General features: G+C 42.9%; 2 protein-coding genes across 14 annotated transcripts in view; one reads left to right on the top strand and one right to left on the bottom strand.

Annotated features, from left to right (window-relative positions):
• LOC122411909 (T-lymphocyte activation antigen CD86-like) overlaps positions 1 to 23,744 on the bottom strand; it is a 302,994-nt gene that overhangs the window by 109,643 nt on the left and 169,607 nt on the right. Inside the window, exon 1 of one of the 13 annotated variants that reach the window (XM_043421008.1) lies at positions 4,658 to 4,700. The exons of the other annotated variants lie outside the window; for them this stretch is intronic. Within the exon in view, the coding sequence (XP_043276943.1) occupies positions 4,658 to 4,685 (28 nt within the window). The 5' untranslated portion in view covers positions 4,686 to 4,700. Of the gene's footprint in view, positions 1 to 4,657; positions 4,701 to 23,744 lie in introns of those variants that run through there. 13 annotated transcript variants of the gene reach the window in all.
• Positions 60 to 1,603, top strand: LOC122411908 (uncharacterized). The gene has a single exon (XM_043420988.1). The coding sequence runs from the start codon at positions 255 to 257 to the stop codon at positions 1,470 to 1,472; it is 1,218 nt and encodes a 405-aa protein (XP_043276923.1). The 5' UTR covers positions 60 to 254; the 3' UTR covers positions 1,473 to 1,603.

Raw genomic sequence — 23,744 nt, 5'->3', positions numbered from 1 at the left:
GACCTTCACAGAGTCAGTACACACTAGCAACATTCCTGTGAGATACATCGCAGCTTCGCACACTCGTACAGTCAGTTCGCGTTACGTACAATTTCACGAGCGGTTGGAGAGTCTCGGGCATCGAGTAGTGGTGGCTCGTCAGTCATTCGGTTGATACAAGAAATCGCTCTGCCGTTGATAGAAGCTAGTGAGAAGATTCATCGAAGAGAAAATAAAAAATTTGCATGCATTATCGTTCGCGGTAAGAGGCTGCGATGGGTGAAATCGCTACTCGGGAAACTGAGTGGATCGAGGAAACTTTAGTGCCAAAAATAGCACAACGTTTTGGCCTGAAGGCAGAAAATGTTCGTTGCAGTATTTCGTTTCCGGAAAATTGTTTTTTCATCTCGTACGTATGTTTCGTGGATTTGGAGTTTGACAAATCGATCAAAACGGTTGGTCGAAATAGTGAGAAACAATTGAAATTAGTGATTAAAAAACTACCGTTGAATCCGCTTCTCGTCAAGGAACTGAAACTGGTCAAACAGTTTCACAATGAAATATTATTCTACACGAAATTCGCTAGTGGCAACCCGCGATTTCCTCGGTGCATCCACACCGACAATGATACCACGGAGGATTCAGTCATCGTAACCGAGAACCTGAGCACTCAGGGCTTCTCCATTTGTCCTCAAACCCATAACATCCCAACTGAATACATCTTTTCGGCTGTCAAAGAAATTGGCAAACTTCATGCAATCGCTTACGTAATGAAGGAACGGGAATCCGAAAGATTTTATAACATCGTTAGCGCCATTCAGGAACCGAGATTGAACCCTGACGCCGAATGGTTTGACAAGTACGTGAATATTATTGCAACTCGTCCTATCGACTGGCTTCGTCGCAATAATTATGACAAAGAATTTTGTAACAAGCTGGAAAAACACTTGGGAAATGGATTCGAGGAGATAATGTTGTACGCCAAAAGACCTGTTGAACCGATCGCGACCCTGTGTCACGGTGATTTCACCAGAAATAATATTTTCTTTCGTAATATTAACGGAAAACTGGAATCGAAGCTCTTCGACTTCGCTCTCATAACGTATTCCTCGCCAGCCATTGACCTTTCGACGTTTCTCTATCTAAACTGTTCGGCCGATGACAGAATTGGAAAGTTCAATGAAATTTATCGCGCCTATCACGACACGGTGATGGAACATTTGCGTGATTCCGGAATAAAGGATTTGGATAAATATTCTCACGACAAAATGCTGGCTGACTACAAGAGGCGAGCTGCCTTCGGGTACATGATCGCCAGTTTTTTCATGCCGGTTATGCTCGGCTTTATAAACGTTGATTTCGAGACCATTTTTCGCGATCCGCTTGCCCAAGTACCCGAAGTCATGAAAGCGGGCGGAGAATTTATGACGGAAATCTTTGCTCAGATGATCCTCGAGCTCAAAGCCTTAGGAAGTTTCGATCACGTGATTTAGCCATTCGTCCGATTGCAGCGAAACAGAATCTGCAATCGTTCACTTTTACACTTTTTTATAAACGAGTCACACAGTATTAAGGAACGATGTACAAAGTATATTGCATAATAAAAAAAACCTGTCGAGTTCTACGTTCGAGTTTTCCTGCTTCGAGTCCCCGACTAATCGATGTGACGAAAGACAATTAACAATCTTGATTACCAAGTATACGTACAGTCCTAGCTCGCTGTGCTGTTCCATCACAGATTCTTGCGTAACATTTCTCGACATGTTGCCGCTACTGTAGACACGATGACGGAGGAGAATTAGTTTTTTCTCCTCATCACTGGTATTCTTCGTGCATTGCATTTTCCAGTCTTCTTTCGTACTCGCTTCTAGGTATCCGAAGTGCAATTGACGTGATTATCTTATCTGTGGAGATCGTATCGGTGCTTTGTCTTTACCATCGTGCGAAAAAGCGATACGAAACTCTTCAGCGAGCACAACTCGCATCATTTTCGTAACTTCGACGTAAAAGTTCGAAGTTTGTGGAAAGTTGAGATAAAAGTTGCGAATATGATGCAAGTATGTTTGCTCCCCCGTCTCTGGTAAATTAATGTATTTTAATCTCATCAGTGCGCGGTGCTACTTCACCAATTTCATCGCGGCAACGAAACTTGACCGAACGTATGACTCGACTTTTTTTTAGCGATAATGCTTTCATGAAAAAATCGTTTCTATTCTCGCATAATGATGTCTGGTCAGAAAAGAGTGCAGCAAAAAAGTTTGCTGCATTTTTCATGAAAAATGAGAAAACGTTGAAATTCATTCATTAAGAAAATCGCTGATCATTTTTTTTCAAAAATAACATTACGATTTATAAGTAGGTTAAAGCAAAAATCCTCTAGATAAAAATAATAAATTTTGAACTCTTTCATCACCAAGCTTTTCATCATTTAAATCGTTCAAAATTTGCATGAGCCTCACGATTTTCGCGTTGTGTCAATAGAACGAGGTTTATCGTACGTAGACTTTGTATTCCCCAATTGACAGAATTGAAGAGAAGAATTACATAATTATTTTTTCTTGGTGAGAAAAATTTGAAATAAAAGTGTGCCATTCGAACGATTCGAACGAATGTAAGTTCGTAGCCGCAGATTGGCTTTTCCTAAGCTCCCAAATGAAGAAACTTCACGAAAATCGTTCGTTGGTATTCCTTGAAATCTGTACAAGTTATGAACTGACTTTCCTTATAAAATGTGTGTTTGAAACTTAGTCCCAATGCTTTTATGGCACTTTGTTCATTGAAAATACAAGGGCGCGAGGGGAATTCATTGGGTTACAGGGACATTTCGTCACTGTTATTACTGAACATTATACCAGAACGTGTAAGAGCTTTCTAGTCGTTTATATGAGTTAACGATGCTTCCAGTCTCCAGGGTACATCTACGGTATGCAGTTAGCTACTGTTCGCTACAGGTTGCTCCTCCAAATATCGATAACAGAAGACAATGGATGCTCTCTGTCTTTATATTCGAACAACGGATTCCGGAATATTATGTAGACAAACTCGGTGAACTCGTGACGTTATGCAATTTTCACTTTTGACGCAATTGACTTGGAGTGTACTCTGAATTCGGATACTAATTTCACCTTGTTAATCGTCAATTTTTCAAATTTGCTGACTGAAAAATCGTTTCGATATACAAAAAGTGCTCGACTCGTTTCACCGAGGTAACGACGACTGGCATATTTGTTCGTATTCGATGCTGTTAATTCGGACATTTCGAGACTTGAAATTGGAGAGTATCGACGAAGAGGCAAAGGAGAAAGGAATTCGCGGTGAATCGGTAGTTCAAAAACAACGAGGCTCTTTAAACACTGCGGATGGAATACAGAGATTAACAGCAGGGTGGAAGTGGAGGGGAGAGGGGAAGATAACTCGGTTCGGGAAATGCGAGTGTTACGAGGATAGCGGTTGTCCGTCGTTGAACTTTCGCAACCATTGCGGCGAAGGCAAACAACCCGTACGGAGGATGTGGTTTAGCCTCACAGCAATATCTGTCCGATCTCTACTCGATACCAGGCCGAAGGGAGAAAAGACCGCAATGGTAGCCAGCGGTGGTGGGGTATGCCGGAAAATAGAGAGATAGAATGAGAAATAGCGAGGGTTAAAAGCCGGTGGGATTTAATTTGATGCATTTAAGAAGATGATTGAAAAAGTAAAAAGATATCAGGAGGGATCCGGGCCGAGAATAAAGCTCGAGTTTCTTCAGCCGTGAGTAAACCGGAAGCGAGCGTTTCTTACCGATCAGATCTAGCCACGGATGGAAATAAATTTTGATAGGTTCGTTGAGCGTTCGAGGGTTTACGTTTTCGTATGTGTGACTGCCGCGCAAGTTCAAGATCTGTATCGGAATGGTGTCTCGTCACGCGAAGTAACACGGTCCAACGAATCGTCGAGATGACAGATCGACAAGAAAGGGGCCGGGGTGGCTCGTCGAAGGGGTTGCCGCGCGCGCGCGCGATGTTTTATATACCCTCTACCTATATGTTTCTTGATCCAGGGATGGTCTCGTTGAAACGGATGAATGCAGCTACCGGTCGTCGAGAGCGGGAGGATCCTACCGTTCTACCTATAACTTTCAATGCTTCGAGAGTTTTGTTGGAGCGAGGGGTACAACGCGCCGAGAAGTAAGTATGCAAATGCAAGAGTACATTTATCTCCGCACCACGCCCATGTATTTCCTGGAAGCTTCCGGGACGCATTGTCGGACCAAATCGAAAGCCCGCAGACACGGGGAGGAAGTGGGATGGAAACGCTTGGAGAATGGGAGGGAAGGAGAGCGAGAGAGGAGACCGTCACCTCACACCGTTGTGTTCCACAACGCGAGAGTTCTCTCTGCGAAACGAGGTTCGAACGGCGCCGGTGCCACACACGCCGTGAAAGAGAGAGGGAGAGAGAAACCACCCACCCGCTAGTCCACCCGGTCCGATACTCCCGAGATTTACGAGCAAACTAGCCTCGGTCCCCAGAGCTAATAGACCGGCAAGTTATGGGGCAATTCAATTTAATTTCGAGAATAAACAACCCCCCCTCTTTGGCCACACTCGCCCAGAACCAACGCTCAATTTATTCCGAAATTTCGGTAACCCTCATCCCCGCCTTTCAAACCCCCAAATTCTTTCGTTTCGTAACCGTTCACCTTTTTTCACTTCCGCACTTTCGTCCATGGGTCTGCTGTGTCTCTCTCCCTCATTGACTCATTCAATACACAAGCAGGTCGCCAAGATCGAAATCTTTTTCGCTCAATAAGAAATCCAATTTCTTTTGCTCTGCTGCTTTCAATTTCTCCTTCATAGAGGAGTCGGCTGGTTGTTCCATTCAGCAAAGATGATAACACGAACGAATATTTGTCCAACTCACCTACACCCAACAAAAACGAAATTTTAATCGTAAGCTTTATTATAAGGTTTATCGAAACTTTGCAGAATCGAAGATTTCGTACCAGTACGAGCATACAGTTATGACTCGTTATTTGAAATTCCGAATGTATCGAATCGATTTGGCGCGCACCGGAAACGTTAGATGTTAACCAAGTTTCCCGTCTCTGCATTGTTCATTGTTCGTCCTGTCTCTCGTTACGTCTCCGTACCGTCATTTCCAGAGTAATAATCAGAACTGAAGGGAAGACAATAATGGTCTCGACGAGGACTGTCGGCATATCGCACGTCGACGAGGACCGAGATTGATTGCGCTCTCACCGGTATATATGCATTCGCCCCTGACGACTATTGAGAGCCCAGCAGATCTGGGGTGACCCCGGGGCTCGATAGCTCGGCCTCTATTTCTCGTCGAGAGCAGCCACCCGCTTCCGATTGCTCTCTCTCTCTCTTTCTCCCTCTTGCTGGCTCACACATTGTGGAGTCATCCTGAATATTTCAGTTATTCCCAGAGCCGTGCTTAGACTGAGGTCAGGCACATTTATCTTGATAGAATTGTTATACGTCCATTTGCAGAGTCATGTTTTGTTTGAATTCGTTCGAAACTCTTTGTTAATTTACTCCTGCAAAAATTTTAACGATCTGAAACAACGAACGTTCCTACACCGATAAATCTTCAAACTTCCAATGAAAAACCGCTCTTATTTTCATGCAAATTTACCGTATTTATGGCCAATCGATCTTTTAATTACGAGCGAGAAAAGCCGCAGAGTATTCCCCTCCGTGCACCGGCTGTTACATTATAATTCTCAATGAGTTCGATGTACATCTTGTTATACGCGTGATATCGACACATCCAGTGGTCAGCTTGAGATAATGGTTCTTCCCCCCATCCCGGCTTCGACGAGCGTGAAATTTTAGCACGGGCTCTCTGCAGCCCTTATACGAGCCCTGAACACACCGAGGGGATGAAAACTTTGGCAACGGATGGCCCATTTTTCAAAATCTTCAATACCAACTATTCTTCCACGGATATTCAAATAACTATTTTCATGATTCATGATGCTGCCTCCTGATTGGAATGTACCTTAATAACAATATTCCATGGAAATGAGCACGCTGCTTCAGAACTTTGAAAGTGCTGGCGATCCGTCGAAATTTACCGAATGCAAATTCACCGTAATTTTCAATGAGAAGAACAAATTTTGAATTGCAACGCGAGGAAAAATTTGACAGCAGTTTGACGAGGTTCGGTGTAGAGAACTCACGGGAAGAGCGACAAGCTGTGCGATGGGATAAAACGCGTGGTAATGTGAACGTCAATAATTGTAATGTCAGCCACTTACAGTGGTCACGCGGGTTGTAAAAGCGTGGGCGACGATAGAGCCGTAGTTGAGTGTCGTTCGATCCGGGAACTGCTGCGACAAATATCGCGCACGCGGAGTTCCATTCGATTTCATACACTGTAGATACTCGGGCGCGATTGTATTCGAATTGGAAATTTGCATTTCCATCGGAGTATGTATTCGCGGGCTGTGCAGTTTCGTACACGCGATGATCGAAAATATTGCGAGGTCGTTTGACAAATGGGGAAAGAAGAGAGCGATAAAAGTATACTTTGCGTGCACATGTAGATTCAAGTGACACAGATATATCGGTGAAAGTGGCCTGACGCGACACGTGTCTCGTACCTTTTCGTCCTCGCAATATTTTTTCATTAACGTTTCCTGTTGCACAGCCAGCACCGCATCAGTATTCTGAAGCGTTTTCCTCGATTGGTCGTTTCTCTGAAATTGCTACTAGATATACACTTCCGGAGGCTGGCTAATAGAAAAACTATCTTTTTTATCCAGCCAGCTAGCAGCCAGCCAACAGGACACAATGAAAGGAAATATCGAGAGAGAGAGAGAGAGAGAGAGAGAGAGAGAGAGAGAAAAATGTATATAACGCACAGTATTGGAATAGGTGCACAACCAAGCCGAGCGGAATGACAAGACGAAAGTCATAAATTGAATTTGCATAAAATTCTTTATTCATAGATTCACTCGACCCAAAAGAATTCCAATTTGTTATCGTTTCATCCATAATCCGATGATTGCATATGAATAAAATACAATAAAAGAGGAAAGAAAAATCGAGTGAATCGAGTCAATAATCAATTTTCACGTAATGCATATTTTCTTTTTTCATATCGCTACAATCCTCGCCACTCCTATACACGTTGGATCAAAGCTCTACATGCAGTATTCACGGATTTAATTTCCTTCCTAGACTCTCAGCTGGAAGGATGACTTTTATTTAAAACCCGATGTACGATCCTGCCGAATAGAACTCTTTTGTTGATTGTTCACTGGCTTGTCCCTCAAGGGAAAGAAAACACTGAAGGAAGCAATCATAAGCTACTGTTTCTGCTTTGTAATTTTCTATACGTATACGTCGGTTGAAGATTGCACGGCATCTCCGTTGGGAAATATTTGCACGAAGGAAATATAAGCTTCGATTGGGTTGATCAGTATTTACTGATCAATTCTCCACTTCCCGGTCGTTCTGCGTTAACACGAATCGCTTTGAGGCTCACTCCTCCTTCGATGGGAATTCGCTTCTTATTTCTATTCCCGCTCTTCTAGAAGCAGTCTTTCGCCAATTGGGGCTGCTACCCAAAAGCCTCTCTCTCTCTCTCTCTCTCTCTCTCTCTCTCTCTCTCTCTCTCTCTCTCTCTCTCTCTCTCTCTCTCTCAATGAGTGTCCTCACTGCGAACATTTTAAATTCGCTAAAACCGAAAGTTTCAAGGTCAAACTTTAACACGAAAATTCAATGTGTTCCAACAACCACAGAGATTTAGTCTGTCATATGTGGTGTAACAATAATTGCAGAACGTACGATACACACTTTGCACCAGAAGGGAAGCGAGTTTTGGAAAATACAAGATCCTAATTAATAGAGAGATTCTGATTTCACAGTCATCGCTATGCACCAGGGTAGTTTGACCATCAAAACTTCCGGTCTGTGTACACCGAGCTAAACTTCCACTTGGTGGATAACATTATTCCGTTCTAACAAGGAAAGTCTAGCGTTGATGACGGATTCCATAATTCTTTGTTCGCATGATAACGAAAACTGTTGAAATTGTTACACTCCCTTCGTATATTCCACCACAATGTGATCCTGCTCGTTCGTGTGCGTTCTGCTAATGACGTCTAATATAAGAGCGATAAAAGAAACATAAAATTTTCAAAATAATATGAAAATTGAAACCCTACGAATAACAATTATAGTTAGAAAATAATCGAATTGAAGGAACCATCCGATCAGGAATATTGTCAGGATTCATTATTTTTGGTATCTTTTAAAAATGGATTGATTTGAAAATCTAAAAGACACAATTTCCCTTGGGTTTCTTTGTTTACCAATTAATTGTGGGCGGCAAAGGAGACAATTTGTGCGTCCACCCTCGAGGGGTGACGCTCTTGGAAATATGTATGGTAATAGCTTGATTGTATGCATCGATTAATTATTCAGCTTCGTTAAACATGCATACGGAAGCTTGTGAAGTCGAGTAGAACGTTATACACGGTGACTTCTGTTGTTGTAAACCGTTGCTTAGAAAGTTATTAAGCCTACAGTCATTCCAGGCTACTGAAGCACTGGAACAGAAATAGGTTTATAAATACATATGGGAACTGCTTTAAAGACGCACGATATAACGCTTGCGAGGGATCATTATACTCTGAAGAAGGTCGTCAATCTTTGCGAGTATTTCGTTCTATAGTTGAGCAAATTTAATTATAGACTCTTTGGAAGTAACTTTATACAACTCATGTATCATTCGAACTTTCAAAAGTTTCCTTTCCTTTCATTGCAAAGTCATTGGTGTCTATAAAGTTTTGTGACGAGCGTTAAGGAAGAACATGCGCCAACGGGTACGAATAATTTCACTGTTTCATTGGATATATTATGCTGTACATACGAATTGTATATTATTATAACGGAGTCTGTTTTTCTTGGGCAAACAAGAAAGGAATCAAGTCACATATAAACCCACACACCCCTGACACTTCGTAATCTTTCAGAAGTTGAAAACAACGTGATAAGGGGGTTCGTGAATCTTGCATTAGTGATCGTGAACCTCATCAACGGAGAGATAAGGACCAATAACGAAGATGTTTGTTAACGTTTTGAGGGTTTAAGTAAAAGCTACTACTGGAGGAATTAGACTCGATGCGTGGAAGATTTTATTTCGTTGATTCAATCTCCTCAGAATCGAGGCAATCCGACGTAGCCCACCTCTCGAAGTTCCATTTCTTGCGTGTTGTAGGCAACAACGAATGTACATTGATCTGGAAAAGTGCGAGGCGTATAGGGCGATAAAAATAAAAGTTAAAAGAAGAAGAAGAATAAAGACGAAGAAGCGGAGTTTCGAGTTGGGGTTAAACTCCTGAAGCGTCCAAGTTTGTCGAAGATAAAAAAACATTTCACTTGTAGATTGGCGTTGAATACTCCGTGCGGCTTCGTCGACTTTGGCTGAGTCCCGTAACCGCGTTGGAGCTTGAACGCGAGCGATGGTGAACTTTCGTAATGAAACTACAGACGGCTCCCGTCGTTTAGTGTGAAAGGTCTGCGAAGAAATGCGACGAATGACGATTCTTTCCATCTGTGTATCTAGAGTGACGTAAAAAGCCAATGCAGAATTGAAGTTCTTTACGAAGAACAATTGAATCAACGGGAAAAAACTAGGAGAATACGAATGCGACGGAGCAAAGTGAGCCAATCGAGATTCTCAACGAATTCAAACGACGCTCGAACGACGCGAAAAAACCGCGTTTCACTCTTCCCGCAATATTCGTCTGGCGGTTCTCATGACGGTTTTTTGGTGCTCGTCAAAGCGACCGAAGTTCTACTTATACCCTCGCGGACGGTGTTCTCAAGTATCTTACGAATACAAAACTTGTTTCCAAGAAGTCACCACAAAGCGAAACGTCGGATGCGTATACATCGCGAATCGCTGCAAGCTTCATAAAGTATTCCCCAAGCTTTTCGGGTTCCTTTCGTGACGACCATTTTGTAACGGCACTTCAATGGAATTGCACACTAAAAGCCTGGCTATAGAATTCCACTCGATGCACCTACTCGTGCTTGTGGGGAGAAGGAAGTTTTAACTTTCAAAGAGCGAGAGGTGCTCAGCTGCGGTTATATATTGAGGCAACTTTTGCCAAATATTACAACAGACACGACGAGTGATCGTTCGACAAATATGTGAACGAACTCGCTTTCCTCTATTTTGTTAAAACGAAAAGTCTCAATCGTGCTGCTGATAAATTTGAAGGTAACAAATTACGAGCTTCCCAAGACAAAATTGTCCGCCAAAATTTTAGTATTTTCCAGAAAAGCCATGCATGATGCAGCATTTGTGCTTCTCCTGTGAAAGTGATATGCTGCCACGCTGTACCTACATGGGTTTGCATACATAATAACGTTACTGATGCGTCGAGGTCTTGGGGCAAGCGCCACCCTCTTGTAGAGCAGGAGATGCAAGTTTTTTGTATGCGCATATTGGTTTCGAGGGTCTGCATATAGTAGAGCCGATGTGCACAGTACAGCACTTTTTAACCTCTCATAAGTTGTTACATCGGTAGTTAATTGAACGTCGTCGGACCTCAACAGCTCTTCGTGTCTTGAGTTAATGAGCTAGTTGGACGAGCTGCAAGCCGGCGTTTCCGACATCCGAATTTCTCCGAATATTTCTAACCAGCCCGATTTGTACGCGTGTGGAGCTGCGTATCTATGCCATGATTCTACCAAAGATATTTACCTCTGAAGCAAGCACCGAATTCGCAGCTCTCCTAGCTGGGGCGGAATCGATCCAAGTGCTTAAAAAGTAGTTTACAAGTTTCAAGCTCTAAGCCACTCACTGGATTTCACTCCTGCTACTTCATTCTTCTGACTTCACTGACTCAGAAATATTTGGTTGAAAAACTTTCGCCAGCGTCGCGCATGACGTGCTGTAACCGCATCCAGCATCCCTTCATTCGCTCTTCCTGATCTTGCCCACTTTTTCATTTAGTCCTTCCCTTCCAGTGCAATAGCGAGTTACTAATATGTTCGAGTAATCAAAGAGGAAGTGCAGGACGATCAATAGGCAGTGGTAGCTTCAAGGCACGGCAATAACCCTTCGCTTCAATTTCGCTTCTTTCTCTCTATTCCTCTTCATCTCCTGATGGCTTCAGTAAAGCTTCGTTCTCTCAATTTCAGTTACTTTTTTTCCAGTTTTCCATCTCACTTTTACCAGCAGCAGGAGTAACAACATCGGTAGCATCTCGGTCGGTGGCCGGTGGCGTGCAAACGGTCTGCAATTACCCCGCTTTCTAATTTGGCTCCACCTGCGGGGGGCCTTCGTTGATCTAACGATCAAATCACGTGACACGGTGCTGGTTAAGGGCTGAGGTCAACCTCAGCTGCGACCACTCGAACGTTCGGTTCTTAGTCTCTTCGTGCCCCCGCCCCTTTTCTCTCTCTTCTTCCGTTTCTATGTCAAACAATTACACACACATAGAGGAACACACACACACACACACACACGTTCTGCTCTCGTCCGTCCAGTAAAGCAAGCCCGCGTGCTGACCACCCTCATTCCAGCATGAGGCTTTGCTTCAGTTCATGGTCAAAATAACCGCTTTCGTGAAATATGTTATGAACGTTTAGAGAGTCTAATCGTGACGAACGTTAATTCACCACCCCTCACGTTTTCGCGAAGAGCCAAACCTTTAACTTTCCCCAACCCTCGACTGCCGCAACTGCGTCCAATAAATGGAATTAAGCCAGTCTCGACGATCACGTATTATAAATTATCCCACTGAACACAAGCTGCTTCAATCACGATCAGCTCGAGTGGCTTGGCAACAATCATGCACCTTGAGTCGTGTCTCAATAAAGCGTCATCAATTACAATGTCGAAAACACTAGAATTCTGAATACTTGATGAATTTAGTCAACAATCGATGAAACGTTCCTGAAAAATTTACAAAAATTCCTCCGAATCGAACTTTTGAAGGTTCTTTTCACTTTGGTGACTGCGAACAACGGTCTTTACCGCACGATCGAACACCAACGTTAGCCTCGATACGAACGATGCGTAGTGAAAAATAGATAGAGGCACTTGAAAAAACCTTAAGGGGATCCACTAACGGTGCATTACTCCGAGAATGCAAAGCCAACGCCGTTAGTGGGTTCGGGGGAGCGTCGGTGAGAAAGCCAAACCTTCAGTGCGCCGGCAAAATATCATAGTGGGTCGAGCGTGACATGTTGGTAGTTCGTGGTCCCGGGTTAACTGCATCTGGTACCGCGAAACAAACGGAATACTAATAACGTCCAGCGTATGTTCTGGGACCGCGAAGCTTCTCTGTGTAGAACGTATGGAGCTTGCTCTCGTTTCAGAGTGTGTCTCTGCGGGGTTCCTCCGGTTCTCTAGTCACAGTGCATAAAGGCCTCTGACTGCCAACTGTATCTATCTATTGTGCTTATGTGCATTCACGAATAAGGCTTTCGACATCGCAGCTATAGCCTCCACCCGGTGCAAGTATGGGACATTTGGCTATTTTGTAGGATATTCAGTCTACGAGCTCTCTATTTCTCTCTCACCTAAACTAACAATATCAAAGTGAACTTTCGGTGGAATATAAACCGTGACTAAGGAGCCAAAATGATTAAGGGGAATTCGTTTTTCCTACTTCACCTCATGCGTTATATTCCTCAGTTAAAAACTAAACAAATAGCAGTTTAAAATGATTATCACTTTGGAGGAAAGTGACGCATGCATGAAAATGACCGCGCGCGATATCAGTCGCCATCGTATACAGACAAATGTGTGTATGTAAATACCATTAAATTTGCATATCGCACTCGAATTTCTTCCATCTCGTTCTACTATAGAGGTTAGAACATGAAGCTACTGCGGGGGCTAACACCACAACGGTTTTAGTTATAGGTTTAGCACGCGAGGTCTCGACGGGGTCATGCCGACGCCAGAGCGCATTATGCAGTTGGCGAAGCGGGCATCGCACCCTTCGAGGAGAGCGCGCGCGTTCGTTTAATTCTACCCTGTCGAGAGAGGCGAGAGAACACAGAGAGCGAGATTCTCGACAAGTCAGCTGGCAACTTTGCTGCGAGTGTGCATGCATATATGTAGAACGCAGCAACGTTTTCTCTTTGTATTCTGAGCATGTTATTCAATTCTTATAAGATCGTTACGGGGTTAGCTCGTGAATTTCTGGACACGAAACCTTCGCTGGAATAGAGTGTGCAAGGGCAGTGGATCGACAAGGATTCAATGGAAAAATAAGCAAGCGAGTTTGTCTCTCAAGTGTTAATCAGAACTACGTAATTGAGAGATCTGAAAAAAAATCAGCGATGAAGCAGCGTTCTTAAGGGATGGGAATTGATTGAAAGGGAAATAACTGAGGGAACGTATCGAGGGGATCAGCTAGTTATAACCAGGATGAACGAGTTTTTCTCTTTCTATCTCACTCTGATAAACCAGAAAACCTGAGTCCACTTACGCATTCAGCATTTATCGCAAGGATAAATCCGCGACTTCCTCACTTTGCATGCGGGAGAACGATTGGGATATTTGCGGATAAAGCTCACCGCACGAGCGGGCACACTTCAGCGGTCTCGGATAACGCTAAGAGTAGTATGTGGGTGCAGGCTCCCTGGTGAGGGTGAATGAAAGCCCTGAGTGATCGCAGTTCTCACTAGGAAATCTTCCTGCAAGGATATCCAGTTTATTCCAATACCGTAGTGTATCTTATACGTGACGTCATTGAAAACACCTGCTTACAGTAATCACATACCTCGACGCAGAGGCCCTTAGAGCCCGGAGCGAGATCTCGAGCTTTTAACGATATCTGGCGTGCTGACGTGGCAAATTCTTGCTTCTAAAGCTCCCAATTCGATTTGTTCCATTGTGTGCGGTATCTTCTTTTCCTTGGTGCGAAGTAGACTGCGATGCAACGGCCGTAGCCGATTGCCACGAGCGTTAAGGAGCACTGCGAGCCCTCGGTGGTTGAGGGAACAATACGAACAAGTAAAATACGTAGTTCGCGTTGGAAACTCACGTATCAGGATGCGGACAGAAAAGACGCGAAGAAAAGGGAGTGTCCAACGGACGAATGGTAAGCCGATTTATGTCGGCTCGTGCGAGATGTAATTAATTCAGAACGCGAATATTCCTTCGAGATAAAACGTGCTCCTGGCCGCATACTTTGTGGCCTCACTTCTCGTAGAGGCTTATGAGGGAATTGCGAGAGAGAGAGAGAGAGAGAGAGAGTAAAAGGAGGAGCGCGTCAGCCCGAAGGCGGCCAGTAGTGCGAGTCAGATTTTCATCCAGCGCACACAAGCGCATTCGTACCTGGATACATACGTGGCCGCAATATAACTGGACTGGCGTGAGCAAGCAGAAGAGGGAAAAGCCGAAGCATAACTGGAATCTCCTAGCAACCGCACTCAAACTTTTGCGTGCTGGCTACTTTGGACTGGATACACTCTCTCCTTCGTATACAGGTGACTACGGACGTGCAAGTTGCGAACCGGACGCACAGATATGTAGCGTACCGCGTAACGAGAGAAAACCCCGGGCGGCAGCCACTTTCCACGCCAGTACTCTTCCCCTCTCCGTTTCTATACGTGTTCGGCTCCATGTATCAATGTGCGATAAAGTGTACGTTATAACCCTTCCAAAGCTTTCTCTCTGACCCGCATATTATTTGCCGCGCAGTCTCTCAGCCTGCCCCCCGTTTCACCAAAGACCGTATCCAATCCACATTAAGATACAGGCTAAGATAGGCCGCACTAGAGCTCTCGGGATTCTCGATTTGTGTACAATCGATTCGGGCTCCCGAATTTAGCTCGATCATTTAGATCAACGTCACGAGATTATTTCGCGTGGGTGAGTGAGCTCGTGTGCTCTCCGCGTGTGTGCTACGTGCATTCGTTACAAATCCACACAACGGGACCCGCGTCTGTGTACTTTTCACGAGTGCTCGCAACGTTGCAGATGGCGTAACTTGAGACTATCTACTAATCTCGTTTCTGCTCATTCATTTTACTTCCCCTCTATCTACCAACCCGTGAAATATATCTCATTTCTTTCTCACTCGCGATCAAATTACTGCTTCGTGGAACTGATATTTGTTGAGGAACGTGTAAATTGTATCAGTGCTTTGTTACGAGTTTCTGTTTCTATCGAAGTGATGGCTGAGTGAGCTCCTTCAATTAAGAGCATAAATTCAATATGGGAATTCAAGCCCTTGGCGTGTGGGGCTTGTGTAATGATACTAATGACCTCCTTCCGCAAGGGACTTCGCGTACTCGTAATAATACTTTTGAGAGCTAACGCGAAACGCTGATGGATGGACGAGTTACTTTTTGACGATGGCTTTAAGCTGCGCGTTTGCTTTGAGAAACGAGAACCATCCGATTATCTCTTTCCTCGAGGACACGTTTCAACACCCTTAACCATTGAATCCACATGCGGTTGACACAAAAGGGGTAAACACAATGTACGATGCTCGAGGATCTCAGAAATGATGCTTTTTCTACCACGGAGAAGATTGAAGAAGGCAATGTGACCGGAACATTTATACAAATAGAAAGATTCCCATGATAGAAAAAAGCCTTTACGAATGCTGGAGGGCTTTTTCGTTGCATATGTTACTAAAAATAAATTGAACTCCTTGGATTTGTTGTACTTTGGAAATCATGCTGTTTGTACAAGTCCTCCAAGGGTTTCATGCTTCGGGGATACATTTGCTGGCAGCCTTCATTGTTTACTTCGACTTCGGTCGTAGAATATAGTTGTCTCGATGTAATACCGACGGAATAATGATAACAGAAAACAAATCCGTTTTCATTGTGTTCACTACTGTGTCTGCTGGTCTTTAATAACAGTTTGAGATAATAATGCGGGCTCGCTCTCTTCAGCGGGAATAAGTTCATTTTTTAAAAGTACGATATCCTGCCGAGACAGCGTGTAATTGCGCCGTTTTGAAGCAGGAAAGCGCGTCAAGGATAATTTACAGCTCTAACGTTACTGGACCAACGGTTGGTAAGGAGAACGGGAAGGAGATAGGAAGGAAGGAAATAAAAATGAGTCGAGCGCATCACCGGTGTTCCACAATGGCTCTAGCTCTTAATTTAATTACCGACTATTTGTGGAACTAAGGAGAGATCCTGACGAGATGAATATCCGGAAAAAAAAATCTGAAAACAATTTTCAGCTGAATTAGTTTTTCAGCCATTTATCAATAGTGGAAAAGTGGGGAAAACTCATATTTTCATTCCCTCTCAATTCTCCGAGTGATGCGTAGAGGAGACTGAATACGATTGTGCCACGTTACGGTTGTGATAGTGCGCGTCGTACACGCCAGTAGAGACTCACATTGGTTTTTGATAGCGAAAATTAAGTATTTTTGTTTGATTTCTTTCGATAATTACAGACACAAATATACCGATAGAGAAATGAGAGTTTTTTCCTCGAAATAAGTCAAACATTATTAGTTCAATAGCAGTGCTTACTTTATTGATGGATTTTTTTTTTTATCGACGTGGCGTTTATTCGTCTGCAAAAAAGTGCACTGGGTACGATTGTGACGTAAGCTATCAATGACCCAGATCGCTGATTTTGTTTTGTAGCATATGTTGGAAGGTACATTTTTTACATGTAACAAAGCTACAATGGGATGAAAAGTAGGATCCATGATGTTTTTGGGCGTACTGAAACAGAATTCAAGCCCCAAATTGAGAATTTCTCGTTGAAACGTTCCGGACGATTTCGTTTCTGTTGTTACAAAGTTCTAATTGCTTTCTAAAAAAGTTTTACTGCGTTATGTGGTATTACGTTACATATTGCTTGCAAATCAAGTGATTTCAAACCATATTTGAGTATTTTTTTAACCTGTCACAGCCGTCCTTGGGATGTGGTTGGTTGTGACGATTTCTCTCTTTTTCCAACTCGCTCATATGAGCTAAACATTGTATTAAGGGAAATAATTGTAATTTAAATAAGCATACCCATGTACATATTACATTAAACAAAACTTTTCGTTAAGCTTACTAGCATATTGACAGAACTATGAGCGATTAAACGAAAACCATCACAACCGTAGCCAGTCTCCCCACTCGTTCCTAAAAGCACAGAATTTCGAGCGACCTGGAACTGTAAGTGGTTGAGTGATTGATGTAACGAACCAAACGTCATAACTCCTATTAATCGAATCAAGAGACGCTTGTTTAGACAACTTAGTACTTAACGAAACTATCAATGCATTTATCGTCAATTCTACAGTGTAATAATACACTACGTCGACTTGTACTGCTTCAATTCCCAGATATGCATCGACATCAATCATGTCAATTACCTCTTTAGATTCAAAACGTATTCATTAATAGATCCATTTGTAGATCATGCTTTACGTATTTAGAGAGTTTCGGCAATATTGATGGATTCCCATGGCTCTCCATTCCTACGTGGTGAAAACGAATGTAAACGAAAACCCTGTTACGTAAAATAAAATGTCATTCTAAAAATTGAAGTTCAATAAGTTTAAAGAATTATTACAACGTTTGTTCAGGTTTTATTGACATTACATTGGACATCATTAGTAGTAATACTACGCCGGTTCTGGCTCAAATGACGGCGAGGGGGGAGCGGTGTGCGGGGAAGCGCCAGGGCCAGAGGGGGGCAGCGAAGGGGGAAGCCGCACGCCGTAGGGCCGTGTGTGTGTGTCGCACACATTCTCGCGGTCCTTGAAAAAGAAGGAGAGATAGAGCCGATGGTGAGTGTAAGAGAGATGGAATGGAATCGACATACACCCAGAGTTCAAAACTCTTAGAGAATATTTTTTCTCGTTCACTCCGTCTCTCTCATGCTTTTGCTCTCTACGGTCATTCTATCTCTCTCACACCTCTCTCTCCAACTGCAGACCCTTCGTTATCCCCCCCCCCCCTCCCTTATCTGCATCCGAGGCTAAGACAAATCCGTAACGCACTGGTCATAAATTAACACGATTTTTCTCATTCCATCTCTCTCACACTCACCATCGGCTCTATCTCTCCTTCTTTTTCTGCGACACACACACACGGCCCTACGGCGCGCGGCTTCCCCCTTCGCTGCCCCCCTCTGGCCCTGGCGCTTCCCCGCACACCGCTCCCCCCTCGCCACCATTTGAGCCAGAACCGGCGTAGTATTACTACTATCATTCCTCCTTTTTGGTCTCTGGTATTCGACAAGCGCGTATTCAAAAGCCCTGCCGTATGATATTCGTGTGATGACAAAAAATAAGCGTAAAAAAACAAAGAAAAAACACTCAAACAAAAACGTTGATCCAAAGGAAAAAGAGAAGGCGACGGAGAAAGCTGAGCAGACGATGTTCGATAACGAATCGAGTGCAGATGGCGTGTTGGCCACACAGCAAACACAGTGTACCTATAAAGCGGATTTGCGTGCAACTGCAGGAAGGATGGCTATGTGGGAAAGAAGAGGAGAAGGGGGTGAGCCAATTTAATCCTCCTGATCCGGTGGGCATGGGGCTGGCAATGCTAGAGAGATTTTGCACACCAGAGAGAATTCCCTTTCGTTTATACAGCAAAAAAAATGCAACGACGAATAACGAACGAGTACTTCGATTGCGAGAGAAAGAAAGAGAGAGTTACAGGGACGAGAGAGCGAGAGAGATGGGCCAAGAAAAAATTTTTTAATTCATTTCCAGCGCAAGGTCGAAAAATTCCCGGCCATTATTGATCCGGTTGTACGCGATAACACATCCGGTTTTTTCTTCCAATTCTCCACCAACGATATTTTTACTAAGCTGCCTTTTTGAGCTTTGATTTTTCATCCCTCTTTCGCAATTCATACCCAAGATTCCTACCTTCCAGGGCGATCTCCGTCGTGTTGAAACTAACAAATCTGCTGGACACGCCTCGCTGCATTCTGACCATCGTACTACATCTACACATGCGGCCTTCAAAAATCTGCTCCCCAATGAATTCGTTTTGTGTTTACCTACAAAACTATCCTGCTAAGAGAAGATTCAACTGCAATTTACTTTTTGTAGACTTTGATAACTGATGCTGCAGAAATTTTTCGAAGAATCGTCTACGTACATATCAGAAACTTCATTGTATCAACGAGTTTATTGAAATCACGCAAATCTCTCATTTCGAATTTTTTTTCCTATGATTTTTCGTTGACGTTTCTTATTTAACAATAAAAATTTCACTTTTTCCTCTATTGATTCTTTAAATGCTATTATTCCATTGCTATCGTTCCAAGCGTTGAGCTCATCTTGTGTATGATCTTAATTCCTAAGTAGAAAGTTCATGGACAATCGAATATCGAACAGTGAGTTCAAAGAATTATTTTATTCAGAGTAAAGCGAGGGTAAGATGAGCCGAATCTAGTCGATTTTTTTCCTCCTCGCTTTGTCATCAGCTCCCATCAGGATATAGAACTCAATTTATGTAAATCGAAATATGTAATCCTTGCTGGAATCTATAAAAGCACGATGGTGAACTAAAAATCAATATTGTGAGTACTCCATCGAGGATTTCATAAGTTCCGGATGAAAAGGTTGCATTCATAACTCGTACTTGATATGCAGCAGTAAGTGAATACCGACTGGAATGAAATACGATTGGGAGAAAAAATACTTGACGAATTTATACACAGGCTGGCCTACAAAATATTGATGCTGTGTGGGAGTCGTGACAAACGCGATCGATGGGAGGCATACGCTCAATCCTGGTTACTATTTTCTATGGAAACGTCAGAATTTTCCATTGCAACGAATTATCGAGCAGAATCCTCTAGATGTTTTGTATTTGGATTGTAAAAAGATGAAAATCAAAAGAACGATGAATTCGTTCCACAGGGACACCAGCGACAATCGGCTCAGAGTCGATGCAAGGGCACAAAAGCTACAACCGATGCAGGCTTTTTATTTCACCTGTTTTTTTTATCTTTTCGTGTCACTGATTTGGAAAAAGCTGAGTTTTCTATATGTCGATGCTCTTTGTACTGTTTTTTTCTCGTTTATAAATTCATCCGCGCTGAACTTGAATTTTTATCAGGCACAGAAAATTTTTTGATCTCAAAGAAAATGAAATACGAAATTGTACCGAGGAAGCAACGAACGTGAGTGTTTGTGAGCTCAACAAAAACCCAAAGTTTCGTCGCAGGCTGTCGGGTCACTGGACTCCTTCGGATACTTTTTACTCCGGTGGCATTGCAATTTAATTAATAAACACGTGCGATCTAACCGAGTTCAGAAGTTCGTGATGATTTGTAGATTCAGTTAACCGTCGCGAGTGGCTTATTTCGAGCAAGAAATCGCTATCCGATCTCGTTGCGCAGCTTGCCCAAGGATAGTGGCAAATAGAAGCTACAAGTGCTTATTAAACTTCCTACAACCGTAAACCCAGAGCCACATTATATTAGGGAACGAAGCTTCTGGCTTGAATAATAATTCAAACCAACAACAAACCAGTCCAGAGTAATGAAATTATTGAAAGAAAAGGCGAAGCTGAGCTAGCAAATAATTCCAACTTTTTTGCTACGAAACATTCCGTCTGTGACGAATTTCTCTCTTTCCGATCGAAGCTTCGAGTCCTCTCCTGATTTTGGTCATTCGTGAACCGCCATTATCGTTGATTAGTTAAAATTTCCCAGCGAATGTTGCAAACTATGGAACGAGGATTCGCAGATGTTCAACGAATCGACTGCTGACGCGACGGGAGATTTATTTACGTTTCTAATTGCAAAATCACCGAATCACGTTACAGAGACTCGGCTTGTGCTGTTGATTTAAGTGATTCTTGAAAAATATTTTTCAAGTGAAAAATTGTAACTGAAACTTGCGAAGTTCATTAGCTTTTCCAGAAGTTAATTCATCGACGCTCACGTGTCCCAATAAAAATGCCTAATTGGAAGATTAATTACCGAATGAAGGAGGATTTTTTTTTTCAAATTAGTAAAGCTCGCCGTCTAGAAGCTTATTTTTCATTGGCAAGATAAAAAAGAATGATAATGACGCGAAGGAACATAATATTCAATAATTAATATTGAGTCTGCTGTTCGGGAGGCTCCGATCATTATGAGAAAAAAAAACTTTAAATCCGTATTCAGCCACGCATAAAGTTTGCATAGAATTTTACGATAACGGCCTTCGTGTAGATTAACGTTAAGGGAGCTTATACATCTTCATAATTAGTGATTTATAACAGCTTTGCACGGGCAGAAGTTCCTCCGGTATAACTACGAATAAAAAAATCTGTACGCAGGCGATAGTGGGGTGAAGGAACGCGGGGCGAGTAGAAAAGAAAAGTGATTAAAAATGTACATATACATACTTCAGTACAAAACCGAGAGTTAATATCCGGAGGAGTCTCTCGCTCGAGGTTCGGAGAGAAAATCTCGGATAAACGATTACGTGTATAAACTTTGCCGTCGAGTTTATCACGTTTATGATTCATAGTATATTTTGTCTTCCAAACCTTAGTGACCCTCGAATTAATAAAAGTGTACGGAAGTGAGATGATGATCATATCGCTGAAGAATAGGCTTCCTGAATTGAGAGGAGGGTCTGAGAATGAATATTCCAATGAGCAGGATAAAGAAAGAAAGTAAAAAAAAACTGTAAAATCGAGAGCAAGCGAATGATACGGTATTTGTAACCGCGTAATGTCAACAATGAGAAATTAGGAACAAAGGGATGGACAAAGATTTGGGTAAAGGAGAGCGACCAATTTCCACGAGCCGTTATCTTAAGAGCTGTGGGAAAGCAGAGTCAAAGTCTTGAGGTAAAGAGAACTCGGTAAGCGAGGCCACAAGAGATCGTGCGAGCATCAGAGCTGCTTCAAATTAAGGCTCGTATGTGAGGAAGAGATTGGCCCTAACATAAGGGGACCGGAATATATAGTAATTGAAAGTGGCACGAGACGTGATAACTTCTCGCTTTATCTCCCTATGTACGTCAACGGTTACGCACACGTGTGCGCATACGTGTAAATCGTATCTTCATTTCTGCATCATTTGTCATGGATATTGAGACAGTGCGATGTTCATATACGTACTGACAATTATTTTGTAAAGGCATAACATAGGACAAGAGCCCAAGGATAGAGAGGAATCGCGACGTAATGTTTGCGAGGGTATAAATGAACGGAGAACGAAAACTTAACCCTCCGAGTTGATTCTCTCTCTCTCTTCTTCATTGAGAACAACCTCGGCAGTATGTCTCACTAGCAGTCTATTATACATTTCAAGGGTTCATAACATACTCTGCATTTCTCGCTCGTTCGAGAACAGACAATGAAAGGGAGGCATAAGGATGGAGAGAGAGAGAGAGAGAGAGAGAGAAAGCTTTATCTCCGGACACATTAAGACCGAGAATAAGGATCATTTTCAACGTACTTATGTGCGAGTAACTTCCGAAGCTCAATAAACCTTTTTACCTGGGTAGCTCGAAGGTCGTTAATTGGAAAAAGACGTTGAAATAGTCGAGGGTTCATTGCGATGAGCAATAATAAAATCTCTATTTGAGAAAAGTCGCAAAATTTTGATTCGATTCCATAAAGTCTAACACTAAAATAATCAATCTGAAATTGATGCATTTATGCTTTGTAATTATTTAACATTAATGAGCGACGTGTATAAAAATAAATAGCCCACTCGCTGGATGCTACTCACTAGGTCGAGAATTAAGCTTCACGAAATCGTTCCACTCGACCATTTTCGCTATACTATCTCATTAATTTTATCCGGTCGTTGTATACCCTCGTTATGGTCCTCCAGTTCTACAGAGATCGGCATGGGCGAGATTATACGTCATGTATCCGTGGTGTAACAAGAGAAAGACCATTCGAGGCCTGCAGAGCTTTTCATGTCGACCACGCCGGGCATTATTCGCGGAGGTCCACGCAGCATTGTTATCGAGAGATATCGGGTAAACCGTATGAGATATTATTGACGCTGTGCAAGAATTTACACAGATACGTTAAGCTATGCATGTCCTAAATATGGGGCTGTGTATGAGAAGCTTCGTTCAATGGATATCCGGACTTGGATATCGATGTATAAAGATACCGAGAATTGCAGAGATACAGCTATGAAGTCAATTTCGTATCGAAGCTTCACGCGTCGATGATGCGGCGAAGGGATCACTGAGCCAGAAATGTGTGTACGCTCACAATGCTGTTATAAATTACGTTCTCATATTATACACCGCGGTCTAATCAATGAATCAACTCGAATGATTTAACCCGAATATATCCCATGACTGTTCCGAGACTCTTGATAATGCATGTGCATTCAAACCGCGACGCCGTCTAATGTATATTCGACTGCCAATATCGTAGGACGCATAGGGAAATTGCCTGTTCCGAGGTCGCCCAGTGTTTTCGATGCGAAACATAATCAGCAGCGATCATCAGTTGTTTATCCAACCCAAAAGATAACGCAACCTTTTGGAATATTTTATAAAATGGACTCGGCAGGTCAATGGATTCACTCTAACGGGAAAGGCTACAAATTTCGAAAAACCATCGTTCAACGATCAGTAATGCTGGTGAGTTTATGAAAGAGTAAAAGTATTTCCAAACGACTTTAAGACGACGAGCAGCCTGACACGAAAGTACACTCAGCAATCGACGAGGACAGAGAGTTTGGTATGTGGCCGAGCCGCAGTGTACATCACCCTCTTTGTACATAGAACATGGCCTTCATACGTCACAGAGGATATTACCCTTTCGTCATGATGTTCGAGCACCCCGTCGTGGTCGTGTCTGCGGTGTAGATAAAAT

The sequence above is a fragment of the Venturia canescens genome, chromosome 6, assembly GCF_019457755.1.
Source record: "Venturia canescens isolate UGA chromosome 6, ASM1945775v1, whole genome shotgun sequence".
NCBI lineage: Eukaryota > Metazoa > Arthropoda > Insecta > Hymenoptera > Ichneumonidae > Venturia > Venturia canescens.
This window is presented reverse-complemented; position numbering and strand designations above follow the sequence as displayed.

Coding starts and splice junctions, on each gene's coding strand:
- LOC122411908 (XM_043420988.1), top strand. CDS start 255: ATGGGTGAAATCGCTACTCGGGAAACTGAGTGGATCGAGGAAACTTTA.